Source organism: Acomys minous, assembly GCF_964271855.1.
Source record: "Acomys minous genome assembly, chromosome: 14".
NCBI classification, from domain to species: Eukaryota; Metazoa; Chordata; class Mammalia; order Rodentia; family Muridae; genus Acomys; species Acomys minous.
In genome coordinates, this window is record NC_140496.1 from 61,277,262 (window position 1) to 61,293,102 (window position 15,841).

Genomic DNA, 15,841 nt, shown 5'->3' on the forward strand with positions numbered 1-15,841 from the left:
GCACTAATTTTTAAAAAGTACTAATGACTTATTGCTCCCTTCTACTTTAACAAGGCTAGGCCACAGAGAGGTTGGTGAATCCCTCAGATTGCTTTGAAAGTAGCTCTGGAATATTAAGGAAGAGCCATAAGCAGCACCCTCACCCAAGACCTAAAGCCAGCATGGAGTGACGATGACTGTGGGAAGCCACGCCTCATTTCTGTTTGTTCGTCCTTGTAGGAGCTGGACACACCGTTTAGACTCTACGGACTGACCATGAACCCCTTAATCTACAACATCACAAGAGTAGTCATCCTCTCTGCCGTCTCGGGAGTTATAAGCGATCTTCTAGGATTCAACATAAGAGTAAGAGTAGTCACTGCTCTGTAGCTTTCTGTCCTTACGGTACTGTCTGTGTTTATGAACCAACAGCTCTTGAGGACGTTTGCAGGCTTCTCAGCTTAGCTTTCCTCATTTGCAAAAGTAAAAGACTGAACTCTTGGTCAGACTGAAAATCCAATTTTGAATTCATGTCAGTACCATGGTCTGGTAAACATATTACTCTGACCCAGGGAAATACAGAAATGACTGAAAACCTACAAAACACTAACAGCAGTGTGCCACTTTTGTTTGTTTGTTTATTTTTAAAAACAGGATTTCTCTGTATAGCCTTGGCTGTCCTAGACTCATTTTGTAGACCAGGCTGGCCTTGAACTCACAGCGATCCATCTGACTCTGTCTCCCGAACGCTGGGTTTAAAGGCGTGCGTGCACCACCACCACCTGGCTAGTGTGCCAGTTTTGATCTGAAGTATTCATTTTTTCTCCTTCCATTGTCAGAATAGTTTATTTCTTACATAAGGGCCTCTTATGGAAATTGGTTTGGAAGTTTCTTAAAAATGTAAAAACATAACTACCATATTGCCCAGCTCTTTCTCTCCTGGCACATATCCAGAGAACTCCATTCACTACCAGAAGATATATTTACCCCCATGTTTACTGCTGCTTTATTCACTGTAGCAAAGAAGTGGAGTGAGCCTTGCTGTCCATCAGCAGGTGAGTGGGTACTGGTGTGCACATAAAATAGCATTCAGCTCTAGAAAATTGAAATCACAAAATTTGGAGGAAAATGGACATAGAATGCGTAATACTAAGCGAGGCTACACAGTCTCATAAAGGAAAACCATGCGTGTTTGTCCTCATGGGGCTCCTAGCCTGAAATACATACATGGACATGTTTAAACAGATCGGCATGCAGATACAGTATAGCACATAGAGTGGAAAACAGGAGGGACAGAGGTGATGGCGGAAAGGACATGAAAGGACAAAGTTGGTGGTTCTTCTAGTGTTAACTCGGTAATGAATCTCTCTCTCTCTCTCTCTCTCTCTCTCTGTGTGTGTGTGTGTGTGTGTGTGTGAGTGTGGTGGATAAGTGTATAAAAGTACAATTGAGGGAGCCGGAGAGATGGTTCAGCGGTTAGTAGCCCTTGTTGCTTTTGCAGAGGACCTGGGTCCGGTTCTTGGTACCCACATGCTGTTCACAACCATCTATAACTCCAGGTCCAAGAGATCTGACACCCTCTTCTGATTCTGGTCAGGCTGTATATGGTACACATATATACATGCAGGCAAAGCACTTACATACAACAAAAATGTCTTTAAAAATAGTGAAAGTAAAAGTTGAAAACAGTAATTGATAATGAAATTATGCAGTCCAGTATGATAGCCACAGCTCAGGATGTACAGGAGGGCACTGAGATGTAGACTTTGCATCTGTTAAACTTGCTGGGTGATGTCTTTATTTGTAAGTTCTTAATAAATTTTTAATAAACACTAAATGATTCTTGGTTCACAGACATATATGCATCTAAATACTACCTGTATGTCTTGCAGCTAACTGGTTTTTTTCTTGGGGGTGATTTTTTTTTCTTAGCTGTGGAAGATTAAATCCTAAGCTGAGACCTGTGCCTGGACTCTTCTGGCTGGTGTCACTGCTCACCCACTGAGGACAAAGATGGATCACAGAAACCAGTGGCCCCACCTGCAGGCTCACATGCAAAAGCCTCTCTACTCAGCCCAGCCTAACAGTTTCCAGAGGGGCGCATCCTCTCCCTGGGCATGCCTGCTATAAACCTGCACTTTCATGGCTCTCAAGCAATGTGAACAGCTAAAGCTAAAGCTTGCCTGAGAGACTCGGGGCCGTTCTCTGTAGGGACCTTTGTCCTGGAGCCTCCAGTACTGTGCTAGTTATATTTACTGGAAAAGGTCCTTTGGGCAGCCGTGGTAGATGCCCAAAGCATGAAGCAACTATGTTTTATTGGAAATATGCAAATTCGGTACTTTTCTATATAATCTATGGATTGGGGATTTCTCTAGCTAAGAGAGAGAAACTATTTTAGGTTGAACCCAAATAAAAGAACTTTACTGGAGAATTTTGGTTTCTAGGCTTTTTTCTTTGCAGGGAGGGTGGATCTTTGAAATAAATTTGTTAGTGGAGAAAATTTTAATTCATGGTTTTGAGCTAAGCCCCTAACTAAAGTTGTTGGTGAGTGAGTTGGCCATGGCCATCCAGTCGCATGGCTTCTCTAATGGTCTGCCTGCTGTACAACGTTGTGTATCCAGCAGTTAGTACAATTCCAGGTCCTCAGTGTTTAATGGTCACCACGATGGGCCTTGGATGTAGGTTTTCTTGAGTGCCCCATCAGCAGGCCTGCTCATGAAAGTTCCCTGCTTTGAAGAATGTCCTGAGGAAGGCAGGAAGCAGGAGCACCTTAATGGTAAGACTTCGTAGAATGTGGTTAGCTCATGTACGTCACATATCATGGGATTGGTCACACATTCTTATTTTTCACATTTCTTTTTATTTTCTGTGTCTGGATGTTTTGTCCGTGTTTATGTTTGTGCACCATGTGTGTGTATGGTGCCTGAGGCCAGAAGAGGGTATTGGATGCCCTGAGACTACAGTTATAGATGCTGGTGAGCTGCCATGTTGGTGCTGGGAATCAAACTCAGGTCTCTCTCCTGCTTGTATTTTTAATTTTTTTAAATTTAATTAATTATTCAGATTACAATTAAGTTGTTATCCCATCACTTGTATCCTCCCATTCCTCCCTCCTTCCCGTTTTCACCCTATTCCCCTCCCCTAGGTCTATGGCCGAGGGGACCTCCTCCTCCACTATATGGTCATAGGCTTTATTCTTAACCTCTGAGCCATGCCTGCAGCCCTGGTTACTCATTCTGTGTGCAGGAAAAATCGATGAACTTAAAGATGAGCTCCCAAGTCCACAGATTGTACATATCTTTCTTGGTCTCCATTTCCTCACCTAATAAGTAGGGATTATAACTACCTAACCGGGTTGTTATGGTTTAATGAGATTGTATAAGGTCCTTACCAGTTAGTTCTATTGTAGATACTATCATTACCCAACACCCTTCTAAAGTCTGATAGATTCATAGCTGTGAACACAGATCTGTGTGTACATGTGTGTCTGAGTGTATGCTAACATGTTTGTGTATGCATGCCTGTGTGGAGGTCAGCAGGGCAAGTCCGTGTCCTTTGTCAGCCCTGCTGGTCTCTTTGAAGCAGGCTTCCCTGAAGCTGGTGCTCATGTTCTTTTGACCAGGCTGGAAGCCAAAGCCAAACAGATGTTTTAATCACCGCCCCTCCGCAGCTGGCTTGCTCTGTGGGTCCTGGGATGGGAACGCTGCTGAGCCATCTTCCCAGCCCTAGGGCTGTGATGCTTGAAGAAGCTGTTCTGTAGGTAGCTGCAGCTTCCCAGCCCACAGAAACCCCAGCTACCACTTTCCACCAGGAACAATCGGCTCCAATTTAAGATTAAGTTTTACCAAGTTGGGCTGTCAAAAGCTGGTGCTGTTTTTATGGAACCTTTACAGTGAATTCATCTTCTGATCACTTCATCCTTCTGTCCCCACTGCCACCCACTCTAATTTGACATTATTTCTAGAACAAGGTCTTTCTGATTCCATTTTTACATAGGGCTCCTGTTCCCCATAGTCCAATCCAGTGTTTTATGTTTGGCTAGTTTGTCTTTTAAAGGTGATGATTCTTTTCTAAAACATGTCTCTTCTGGAATCCATTCATGATTTACTACCATTGTGAGGATAGTCCACAGTCTTTTAAAATAAAGTATTTAAACCTATTTTGTTGAAATATTTCTAAGTCTCAGGAGGCAGCGGCAAGTGGATCTCTGAGTCTGAGGCCAGCCAGAGCCACATAGTAAGACCTTGTCAACAACAGCAAAACAAGTTGTTCCATTGCTCTCTGGATTTCATTGTTTCTGACAAGAAATCTTGACTTTTCAGTCCTCTCAAATAATGAATCTGACATTTGATTTAGACTACTTTTAAGATTTTTAGCTCTATCACTGGATTTGTGGACTGAAGGAATCTGTGGTTTATTGGTTTTGTATCATCTTATAGTTTCACATGATCAGATTACAAAACTTTTTGGCATTAAAAAAGTAATGTTCTTACATTCTCTTCTGACCTGTCTCCTTTTGGGACTATGTATTAGGTCGCTTGAAGTATCTCTTAGCTCAGCAGTGTTGATGCCCTTTTCAGAATTTTTTTGTTTTTGTTTGCTGTACTGTTAAGTTTTCTATCCTGTTCTGTACCATTGGGTAATACAATCCAGTGTATTACTGTTTTAATGTTTTATTAATCACTTTACATCCTAGTCATAGCCCCCTTCCTTCTCTCCTCCCAGGCCCACCCTCCCTCCCTAGTTCCTGTAAGGCAGCCTCCCCGACAGCGTATCCAGTTGCATCAGGACTGAGCGTGTCCTTTTTAATTTTTTGAGACAAGTTGCACTGTGTAACTAAGGCTGGACTCCTAACTCCTGACCCCCCATCTCTGTGTTGGGATGACAAGCATCTGCTATTTTGTCTGCTCTATATACAATGTATTTCCTATCTGTAAAAGGTTGATTTTAGTCTTAAAAACAAAAAAAAACATGTCTCTACTTAAAATATTTATTTTCTCTATATAATAAATGTGTTCATATTTGCTATCTGGGTCATTTGGGGATTTGTTGTGTTGGCTTTTCCTTTGGGGCATGTTTGTTTTACATGTCTGATAACTTTTTATTGGCTGTGAACTTTATAGTTTTGGGAGCACAGTGTTGTGTGCATGTATTTTTTCCCCCTGTAATCTTATTATTTTGAAGTATAGTTACTTGGAGACAGTTTGGGCTTTCAAAGATTGCTTTTAAACATGGTAGGTATGCCAGGGGCAGCTAGACTTAGGATCACTTTGCTGCTAAAGCAATGTCTTTCTATGCACTGCACTTTGTATGCTCTTCAGCTTGTGGTGAGGTTTCCCTGCATTGGTAATGTGGCTTCAGTCTTATGTGAACATTAGTATTTTTTCCTGCCTGATTCTTTTGGAGGTTCACTGTGGTTGGGGATCATGTGCTTGTGCTACTAGCACCCAGCTAACCCTGGCTACCTATGCATGTCTCTGGAGCTGCGTAGCTGCCTTCTCTCTGGTGCAGTTTCTTCTGGGTTGTTGTCTCAGCTCAGCAAGATTGCCTTTTCTGGCCTTCTTTTCTACACTGCAGCCCAGGGCTTCCCGTAGGCCTTCATGGGGTCTCCTTGGTTAATTCTATTATTTGTGCTGCCCTTGTTGAAAATTTAACATCCACTTCTAACCTTTTTCCATTATTTTTAGTTTTTAGGATAGACATTTTCCTCACCTTAGTAAATGGTTTAATCCTGACATAGCTGCTCAGGTAAACGCTCAATGTCTAATCTAATTCCACATTTTAGTGGTTTGAATGAGATGCCACCTTTCGTTTTGGGTATTTGAAATCTTGTCTCCAATAGGTGGTACTGTTTAGAGTCTTAGGTGTGGCCTTTCCTGTGGTCCCTTCCAAGGCCCTTCTGTGAGTGCTGCCTTTTTCCCCATTCTGACCTCCTCTCCTTTACCTCTCACTGCCTCCCACACCATCCCCTTTACCAATTTTTTGTTCTTAGAAGGTGCATTCAGCTGTTTCTCCTGCCTTAGTCTGCATATCTTTAGCTCTCTGGCAGCTGCTGAGTATCAGCTTCCAGTTGACGGGTTCTCATGGCCCTAGCTGTCAGCTGTGTCACTGTACTAGCGTAAGCCTTTGCAGCCAGCTGCTTTCTTCTTTGCTCTCCAGAATGCAGAACCGTCCTGGATTCCCATCCAGATGCTCGGCAGACACACACTGGGTGAAGAACCACCCTGTTTGTCCTTCTTGTACAGCGACCGTTCGTTGTTTCATCTCACCCTATGTGGTATCTAGTTACTTATGCTTTGATTCCCCCAAAGGGCTAAGATTTTGGTAATATTACATTATTGAGAAATAAAACCAAGATGTAAAAATAGAATTAGGTCCAACCACTCATACATCTAACTGAGTAGTAACAAGTATGAAAGAGTAAGAGAGCCACTAGTGCACTGCTTTTTAACTTGTCTTACTGGAGAGAACCATCCTGCCTAAAACAGCCTTGGAGGTGGACTCTCAGCCTAGACATGTTTTGGTCCCAAACACTATAAACACTGAAAAGATAACTTTTCAGTGCTTACCTAACTGGGATATCGTTTTCATTCAGCAAAAAAAATTCTAAGTAACAAGGTCTCTCACATGTGCCAGTTTATGGATTCAAGCTTTCTGTTCACTGGTGCTATGCAAGGCAAATCAACCTTATTTTAAATTAAACCGAAAGTTTTGAAAATTTTTGGATTTACATATTTTTAATAGGCCAGATGGGCACTTTTCCAAAACATGGTGATTTGGGGGCATCTGAGAGAATTAATTCATTGATCAATCTAGTAATTTAAGTAACCTGTGTCTTTCAGTCACTGGTGCCTGTACTGAGCAATGACATTTGAACAAAAATGCGCAGTGGTATGCACAATACAGCAGACTCTTGACTCCAATAGGGTAGCACTCAGGTTAATTAGTGGTTTTCCTAGGGACAAACTGAGTTTCTTGGTTTGTGAACTTGGGTATTTTTCTTTTTGACTTTAATATACATATTATAAAGTGGGCATATATCTATAGGATCATGAAAGTTTAGTATAAGGCTAAATTAAAGCATTTGGCAGTGTCCATAGTTTAGACTGGAATTTAGATTTTTCTACTAGATCAGATTCTTCATAAGCACCCATATACTCCCTAACACTTAATGCCGCTCGTGTTTAGGAACAAGCAGCCTTGAACAGGTTCAAGCTCTTATAGCAAATATGGGATAGTGACTGAGAGCCTATCGAATAGTTTGTGGATCTATTGAATGAATTCAGCTAACTAAAGACGATAGCTTTCCCATAATGGCAGCATACTGACTGCTGATCAATATTAATAGTAGAAGCAGAAAGCTACCCAAATAAATGTATCTGCTGCTGTTTAGAAAGTTGGTAGCCTTTGGGTGTGGGACACGCACAGTGTGCTGTGCTGCTTCCATCAGTGCAGTACCCTTCGGTTCTAAGAGCACAGCGAGGCTAAGCTCCAGCCTGCACCTATCCAGTCTCCCTACCTACACAAGTTAATGTGAGTACTTACTGTGAGAAATGGACATACGAAACACGGAACTCCGTTTGTCCAGATGTTTACAAAGCATTTATCTCTTTCTGCACAGGAATGGTATCTTGACTACTATTTTGTTTTTAAATTTGTGTGAAAACACAATGCACGCAGGAAGGACATCTCGATGGACTTGGCTCTCTCCTACCACGTGAGTGCTAGAGATGGAAGGGCTGGTGGTAAGTGTCTTACCTGCTGAGCCGTCTTGCTGCCCAGTTTCCTTTAATTAAATGAAGGTATTCACATGTGAAAATAAGAAGCCAATTGCATTCTTGATAGGCGCTGACCTGCCCAAAGCTGCTCAGCAGTAAGGGTGCTGTAACTGTCAGAAGACAGTGCTGCCTGGGTGGCCGCTAGCAACGTGTCCACAGAACCGCTCAGCTCCTACTTTTAGCAGCTGGTTTGCTGTGGGCCTGAAAATGGAACTGGACTTTTTTTTCAATGTGAGTTCATACAATTATAGGAGTTTTTCTCCTGAAGAATATTAGAGTTTTGAAATAGGATTTAAATAGTTTATATACTAACTGAAATGATATCAAATCCACACACTTAATTCTCAAAGTAAAATAAATAAAATAGTTTTAAATAAAGTGAATTGCCATGGACTTCTGTGGTGTTGTAATAAGTGGTTTGTACCATTGGTCCATTATAAATGAGTAGTAACTGAATTCCAGTGAGGTGCAGTATCTTCCCTGGTAGTGGAGAAAAGGAGCATTTAAAAATAGCAGTAACAGCAAATTATTACCATAAAACTATTGTCTTTGCAATGAAATATGAAAATAGGCATAATAGTATATAACTTAAAGCTTTTATCCATATATGCAATTAAAGTACTGGCAAAGGTACGTTATTATGTCTTTTTGATTTTAAGTCTTTTATGACTCAGATCATGATGGGAATTAGACTCCTCAGACAGTTAAGTGATGCTGACAGTTTAAAAAAAAGGCAGGACATAAACTTTTTACTTTTTAATATCTATATAAAAAATAACAAGCAATTTACAGATCTTTCTCTAATCAGAACCTCAAGTATATATATATATATATATAAAGGTACTGTACATATATAAACATTTACAACCAGTACATCCGTATTTTGCTCAGCATTCCAAGGCCACATTGCTACATCAGTATATAGTCAGTACAGTGACAGGTTACTTAGGAAGGAAGAGCCACATCATATTGACAACGTATGACATCAGAGTTGTGTCACAGTTAACAATAAAAATAGGATTTGTATCACTAATTGTGGACTATAGGGAAAATAAATCATTTCTGTGGTACTAAATTCTTAGCATTTATCAAGTCTCCTAATTTGCTCTATTCAAGTAGTTGTAAGAGACGGGTTAAATATAGTTCTGGATGGAAGCATGTGTTATGTACAGGGGCCAGTACAGTTGTCACAGTGGAATTGTCAGACTCACAGGGTAACAGAATGACTGTTCAAATACTCCATAAGTAGATAGTTTTGGTCTGAGAAATGTCTGTATCTATAGATGCTTCTGAATGCTGTTCTCAGGAACTAACTATAATGTCCTGCTCTATTGTATGAGTTTAAAAATGGTCTCCAACTTTCAGCAAGTATTTTTACTAGACTTTAAAAACATCTCTGAAAACGCCTCAGAGCTGAGCTGACCTTTATTCTCCTGTTTTTAAGTAGTTAAATAGCTAAAAATTGAAGTTCCCACACAGTCTATCCTGTATTAGCCCTGACTTGCCAGGGAAGCAAGACAGGCTCTTCTCCTACACCCCAGAGGGCTCCTCTGTACCACAGGAGCCGGTGCTTTGTCTGGCAGTGGACGGTAGGACTGGCTTCATGATTAAGTCCCTCACAAAAATCTATGTAGTGTTTGGCTCTTCAACTGTGTATTAGAGACGAATGACTAATCAGAAAATCCACGTATAGTAGGTTTTCTTTAAAGAGAAACAAGCGGCACTTCCACATGCTTCCTGTGTTTCCCTCAAGACCACAGGTGATCTGAGACGCTGTCACGGCAGGATGTTGTTAAGTCTGTTGCTTTGAGTACTTCCTCAATTTGAGCATCCAATTGTAAGGAATACGTTTTAACAGTTATGTAAGGTTGAAACACCTTACTTAGCTATAAAAAAGCATCTATAATATTTGACCTTTCCTGTAATGTAGTGATGTTTATGAATTGCATTTTTTAAACTAGGATGGTCAGAAGCTGTGAGAAGAGGCAAGTACCAAGTTTAATGATGAGCTAACAATTTCTTCCTCTGCAAGGACTCAAATATTTCTCTCTGTAAACATGCAACATGCTATTGAGAACATCTTCAAGCCGAACCAGACTGTTTCATGACTGGAGGTATCAGAATGGGAAGGATAAACAGGCCTGATACAGCAGATAACTTGGCACAAACACAAAGTGATTGTGACCACACTGCTAGGATCCCGTCACTGCTCATCGAGCGGCCTTAGCAGGGCGGAGAGATGAGCCCTGAGCATAAGGAAGGGCAGCCGGCTAGGGCCAGGTGGGTCTTAGCAACCCCAGAAGCCCTGCATGCGGCCTGGCTACCTTGATGCTCCAGTTAGGTATCGATGAATCTCTGGGGAAAAACACCTCCCCCTTAAAAGAATGCTGTGTTTTAAAAAAGATTACAACTTAATTTTCTTTGTTTATAGGAAAGGTCACAGCTGTTTGTCAGCCATGCCAGTAGTGCCTGTGACTTTATTTGCACGTGGCACCCTCCAGGGTCCTGGAGTGATGGGTGCTTTCTTGACTGAAGCGCTACTTTCAGGTGTGGCCCCTGCACCCTCCTTGCATCTGGCAGTGGCCTCTGGCTCTTTCCCGGTGTGATCTGCTTTGCTTAACGCCACCTTCTCTTCAGGTGCCTGCTTGAGCTTCTTCGCTGAGATCTGGACGTTTTCTCCTGTCTTGTCTCTACTTGTTTCTCCTATGGTTGGCTTCCTCCCTTTCTCCTTTTCAGACACTACCCTACTAGCACTGTTGCTAGTCTTTTTGGATGGAAGAGACATTTCATCAGTTTTATTGCTCTTTTTCTCTGGAGATCTTGTTGTGTTTTTTCCCAGCTGACTCTGCTTCAGATCTTTCCTGATGACCCCTGACCTTTCTCTCCTGTCTGGGAGCTGTTCAGTGCTGTCACTAGAATGGCCTGCTGCTCTCCGGCTTGCAGCCTCTGGTACTTTGCTTTCAGCGTTTGACGGGCTGTTGCCTCCCATCTTCTGCTGCTTCCTGGGGCTGGAGGACCGTCCTCTGCCTTGTGCGCAGGGACCGTGTCCAGAGCCCGCCTCAGAGCTGAGCTGACCTTTACTCTCTCCTTTCCTAGGGCTGAGTGACCGATCTCTAGATTTTCCTTTGGGGTCACTTTTTAGGGGCCTGATAATCCTTTCTGAATGTTCCTCTGAGTGTCGGTTAGCTGACTTTTGGGGACTAGCAGATCTACCTCTTGGAGTGACACCGTTTTCTCCTTTCAGCAGATTCTTCTCCCCATGGATATAACTGCTGGGTGGATCCTTCTTCCTCACATTTTTCTGGAGAACAGACTGATACTTCATCTCAGGCTGGCTTCCATTTAAAGTGCTTTTCTTTTCTGGTACAGGGTCCTTTAGTTCTTCTGCCTTTTCACGTATCTGAACTCTAATCAGAGAGTCTTCAGTTACTGGCACATGACACTCTTCAGATGTGGAAGCAGAAAGTGAAGATGGAAGAAGTGGTGGCTGTTCATCATAAATGACATTGGAAGATGAAGGACTATTAATATCCCAATCACCTAAAAAAGTGATTGAGTAGAACATTGTTACACTCAAGAATTATAAATAGGAACAGTGAGTTTTGAACTTTTGACAGCCATTTGAGTATGTTACTGGTTGCATAGCCCAAGAAGGAATACGTCACGTAGCTTATACATGCTTGCACTGCTCTCTGTGAAGGCAGACGCTTATAGTTATCTGCTCATGTATGAAGGGGAGATTTGTGTTATAATAATTTTTACTTATGTGCCATAAAAGGTAATACATGATCTGTAAATTCTTAACTCATAAAAACAAATAAGATACGAATAATAAAATTGGACCAAGTGCCTGGTCCAATAAACTTACTAATTAAGCTGTTATTACTGTTTAATTCAAGGATATGCCAAAATCACTAGTGAAAAAGACCAGACTGTGGCAACCCAAATGATGTTTATGGGCACTGTAGAGCATTTACTTGTTAGGCTGTCAAATATAACGTCAAAAGGAGACTGAAAAAGTGCAGAAGACAGAAACAGATGTATTTAATAGCATCATTTTAATTAAAAAGAAAATGAAAGAAGTGATTTAAAAGACATGCAAATTTACCAAGTCTTTTTAAGGAAAGACCAAGAAAAGCCCTGAAAGCCTTAATGTTGCTCAGGTTTCACGTAGGAGCACAGACCGGAAGGAGCCAAACCTGAAGAAGGAAGAGAAAAAGCCTAGGACTATGTGAAAACAAACCAGCAGTCGGCATAGATGTCACTGGGAACACAGCTGTCTGAGCAGATGGTGGAAGATAACACAGCCGGAGAATCACAGCTGGGAGGAACTGCAGGAGGCTCATGTCTACACTCACCCTACAAGAGCTTGAGGGGAGGTGGGCAGGAGAGACAGGTACTAACAGGGCATGGGGTTGCCTAGATTTCTAGAATCACACGTTCCCAAAATTATTTTTAAAAACATCATGACAGTTCAAAAATATATAATGAATCAAGGGCATCTACAGTCAGTGCAGGAGCACAGACGTGATCTCAGGTTTCCTCCCCTGTCCCAGGCAGTGGGGACAGAGCAACTTATTTTGATAAGTGACTAGAAAATCCTAAAGTTCTTCTGGCATTTACTCATTCAGACAGACAAACTTATCTTACTTAAGAAAATAACATTTATTGGCAATGTGTAATTTGCCAAGGAAGGGATAAAGCTGAGATAGTGTGAAGACATTTGAGGTGTTTGCCTCTAATGTTCCCAGTTCTCACAGGCGTGCTTCTCTACAGAAAGCACTCTGTGCCTTCAGATGAGATAAATGTAAAGTATATTCCAACAAGTACACTGTCTGGAAACATCATTTGCATTAGAGTAAGTTTCTTTGGTGGTTCTGGTGTCCGCTTATGAGTTAGCCAGTGAAATGTCCATCCCCTCCAAAGAGGTGTTCCCTTTCCTCCTGCCACGCCCTGGCCAGCACGAGGGCTCAGCTGGCTGGCTTACCGTGGTCAGGTATCAGGCCAGTTCCTGGCCTCAGGAGGAGGAGGACTTTATTCCCACCAGCCTGAATGAGTTCAATTGCTCGTGTATGTGTGATGCCTTGTGTAGGTTCTCCGTTGATTTCAACGATCTGGTCACCAACCTAGACAAGGAACATGCACAGCTGTATGAAATGGCACCGTTTCTTCACTTCTACATTGTCAACCAAGCCCGTCAACTCTGCTAAGTCATTCTCATTTGTAAAATCTTTAACCAGACAGTGTGCTATTTTGGTGACAGCTGATGAGGATACAATGCATGATTTTATTTACTTGATAACAATCGTACAAGGGAAAGTTTTATATGTCTACCAGTCAGTATCTGAGCATTTGAAACCAAGAGTTAAATTACCATTTTTCCATATGTGTAAGGCCCTGAGACTGCTCTCTCATATTGCAGAATAAACATAATAAAAAAACTTTTTCTACCAAAAGTTAAATGCTAGAAAAGGTGACATTTCTGTATTAACCTAAATGCCACCGAAGAGTGGCACCTAAGTGACAAGACACAGAGGGTGCTTTCATACATGAGTTAATCTTGACTTGGTTTCCTAAAGCTGGGCAGATGGTTGCTCATCACTGAAGCTTTCCTGAGAGACTGGCCACTCTTTGTATTGTAAGCATATCCTCTAGATTTGTGGGGCCTTAGCTAAATGATAAATTAAGAGATAAGCTTTGAGAATAAATTAATATGAACACTTATTTATACCAATGACTGGATTTCATCTAATGATTTAAATATAAAATCATTTTCCTGGGAAACAAACAGAAAACTAGGACTCAGAATAAGATACCACAATGATGGTATAATTTACCAGAAGTGTCTATTTTAAAAGGAAATGAAAAATATAGTGGAATTTAATAGTAAGAAATGTGAATAAAAATATTGGTGTGGTTTCGAGGTCTATATCAAGGTAACATGCAACTGAGGGTATTTATTGACTTCAAACAATGAGATATTGCTGAAAATAAAAAAACCCCAAATATTCCCAATTATCTGTAAGATCATACTCAGACAATCTGTAAGTAAAGTGACAAAATAACATGACAGTAAGTATTTGAGGGGCTGGGGAGATGGCTCAGCAATTTAGAGCACTGGCTGTTCTTCCAGAGGACCTGGGTTCATTTTCAAGCACCCACATGGTTATCTCACAACCTCCTTTAATGCTAGTTCCAGGGGATCCGACACCCCTTTCTGGCCTCAGTGGGCCAGGCAAATATATACATACATTTGAGCAAAACACTCATAAAAGTAAGTCCTAAAACAAAACAAAACTAAAAAATAAAGTAAAACCAACCTTCTGTCTATTGATAAAGCCTGAGCTGACAGGAAGCTGGACTTTTGGGGCTTCGGATGTGGTTCCTATCATGGCTTTACTTTTTTCTAGGTCAGAGGTCTCATTTCTTTACGTGTTAAATGAAAACCCCAGTCAGGGTTAAGAAACATGACTGCATGTCAACCACAAGTAGGTGCTAGCTCTCAAGTTAGTGTAGAATGCATTAATGTAAAGATTTTACTATGCATCACACCCCATTCTACACAGTGCAAAAAATAAAACTATGAAACAGAATTAAGTGTTCTGTTGCATATTTATAAAAAGAAAAGAAAGACATGTTTTATTCTTGAACAAATGGAAGTGCAAAAGGGTATTAGAAACATGACCGGCTGGTGCAGTTAACTGACATTAAACATTGTCCAGAATTTATGTGTTGGAAACCTACTTTTAAGGCATATTTTGTGGTTCTGAGGAGAACTTAGGAGGCAATTAGATCATCAAAGGGGAGTGTTTTGTTTTGTTTTAAAGTGAACTCCCATCTCCTAGTATGCTCTGGTCCCTGCCACATGACACTGCTTACTGGCTTGGGACTAGAGTGCTCACCAGCTAGGCTGTCTTAACCTGGGATTTCACAGGCTCCAGGTGTAAGAATTACATTTCTTCTCTTTATGTATTTCCCAGTCTCAAGTGTTCAGTTATAGTAACAAGCAGTGTAAAACAATTATGTAAAATGGAAAAAACGTTTAAAAACCAAAGTAAGATAATAAAGATTAAAGGACAGAAAACAGTAAGAGAGGCAATTAGCAAAATCCTTATTGAGTAAGTGGAGCAAAAGCCCCTTTGGTAAGCGATGAAAGACTCATTTTCCTGAGGAAGCATGGTAGCAAAGTAGCTTGAGCTCATCTTCGGAATGAGATCATATTTTTAGTCACGTTCTTTGTTTTATGCCATAAACCTGTACTTTTTAATATAAATAAATGTAAATAAAACTTGCAATTGAACGGCTTGCCACCAGGTGTCATTTTTAACTTTAAAATAAAAATAGGAAGGAAAAGGAAGCAGGAACTAGGCTCCTGCTAGTTAGGCAACAGGGTGTGGGGTGTATAAAAGATAAAAGGAAAAACACTCCTCTGGGAGAGGCAGATGGACATTTTTGCAGAGATTTTCAGTTCCTGTAAAAATGTCAATAAAATGGTAAAATAAGCTAACATCCTCTTGATTTCTGAATTACACTAGTACATTGATGCTATACCCCTGGCCCTGTCTACCCAGTAATAAGAACTGAGAATATCCTACCCCTCCCTGCCCTGAGCCTTGTCTGATTATAAGACCTAAGAATAATTTGTCTTACAATTTACTCAGTTATAAAGGTTCTTTTGCCCTGGTGCTTACTGATGACAGGTAAGAGGAAATGCAGAGTTCTCTTGGTGGTCAGAGGGATGCTGTCTGGAACTTAAAATCTTGAATGATTACTTAACTACTGAATTAACTGATTTTTTTTTTTGAGGGGTACAGAAATCAGCATTTATTTTTTTTTGAGGGGTACAGAAATCAGCATTTATTTTTTTTCCTCCTTTATTAATTTATTCTTGTTACATCTCAATGGTTATCCCATCCCTTGTATCCTCCCATTCTTCCCTCCCTCCCAATTTCCCCTTATTCCCCTCCCCTATGACTGTTCCTGAGGGGGATTACCTCCCCCTCTATATGATCATAGGGTATCAAGTCTCTTCTTGGTAACTTGCTGTCCTTCCTCTGATTGCCACCAGGTCTCCCCGTCCAGGG

General features: G+C 41.1%; 2 protein-coding genes across 7 annotated transcripts in view; one reads left to right on the top strand and one right to left on the bottom strand.

Moving 5' to 3' along the window:
- PHTF1 (putative homeodomain transcription factor 1) overlaps nt 1-2,410 on the top strand; it is a 34,690-nt gene extending 32,280 nt beyond the window's left edge. For 3 of the 4 annotated variants that reach the window (XM_084755373.1, XM_084755372.1, XM_084755375.1), the window contains 3 exons: nt 220-345; nt 999-1,034; nt 1,912-2,410. In XM_084755373.1, the coding sequence (XP_084611499.1) occupies nt 220-345; nt 999-1,034; nt 1,912-1,932 (183 nt within the window). In that variant the 3' untranslated portion in view covers nt 1,933-2,410. The remainder of the gene's footprint in view (nt 1-219; nt 346-998; nt 1,035-1,911) is intronic. The other variant, XM_084755374.1, reaches the window with a different exon arrangement.
- A 6,088-nt stretch (nt 2,411-8,498) lies between these two features.
- MAGI3 (membrane associated guanylate kinase, WW and PDZ domain containing 3) overlaps nt 8,499-15,841 on the bottom strand; it is a 190,600-nt gene continuing 183,257 nt past the window's right edge. For 2 of the 3 annotated variants that reach the window (XM_084755368.1, XM_084755367.1), the window contains 2 exons: nt 12,745-12,883; nt 8,499-11,297 (listed from right to left, as the gene is read on the bottom strand). In XM_084755368.1, coding sequence (XP_084611494.1) covers nt 10,195-11,297; nt 12,745-12,883 — 1,242 coding nt within the window. In that variant the 3' untranslated portion in view covers nt 8,499-10,194. Of the gene's footprint in view, nt 11,298-11,865; nt 11,957-12,744; nt 12,884-15,841 lie in introns of all 3 variants that reach the window. The other variant, XM_084755369.1, reaches the window with a different exon arrangement.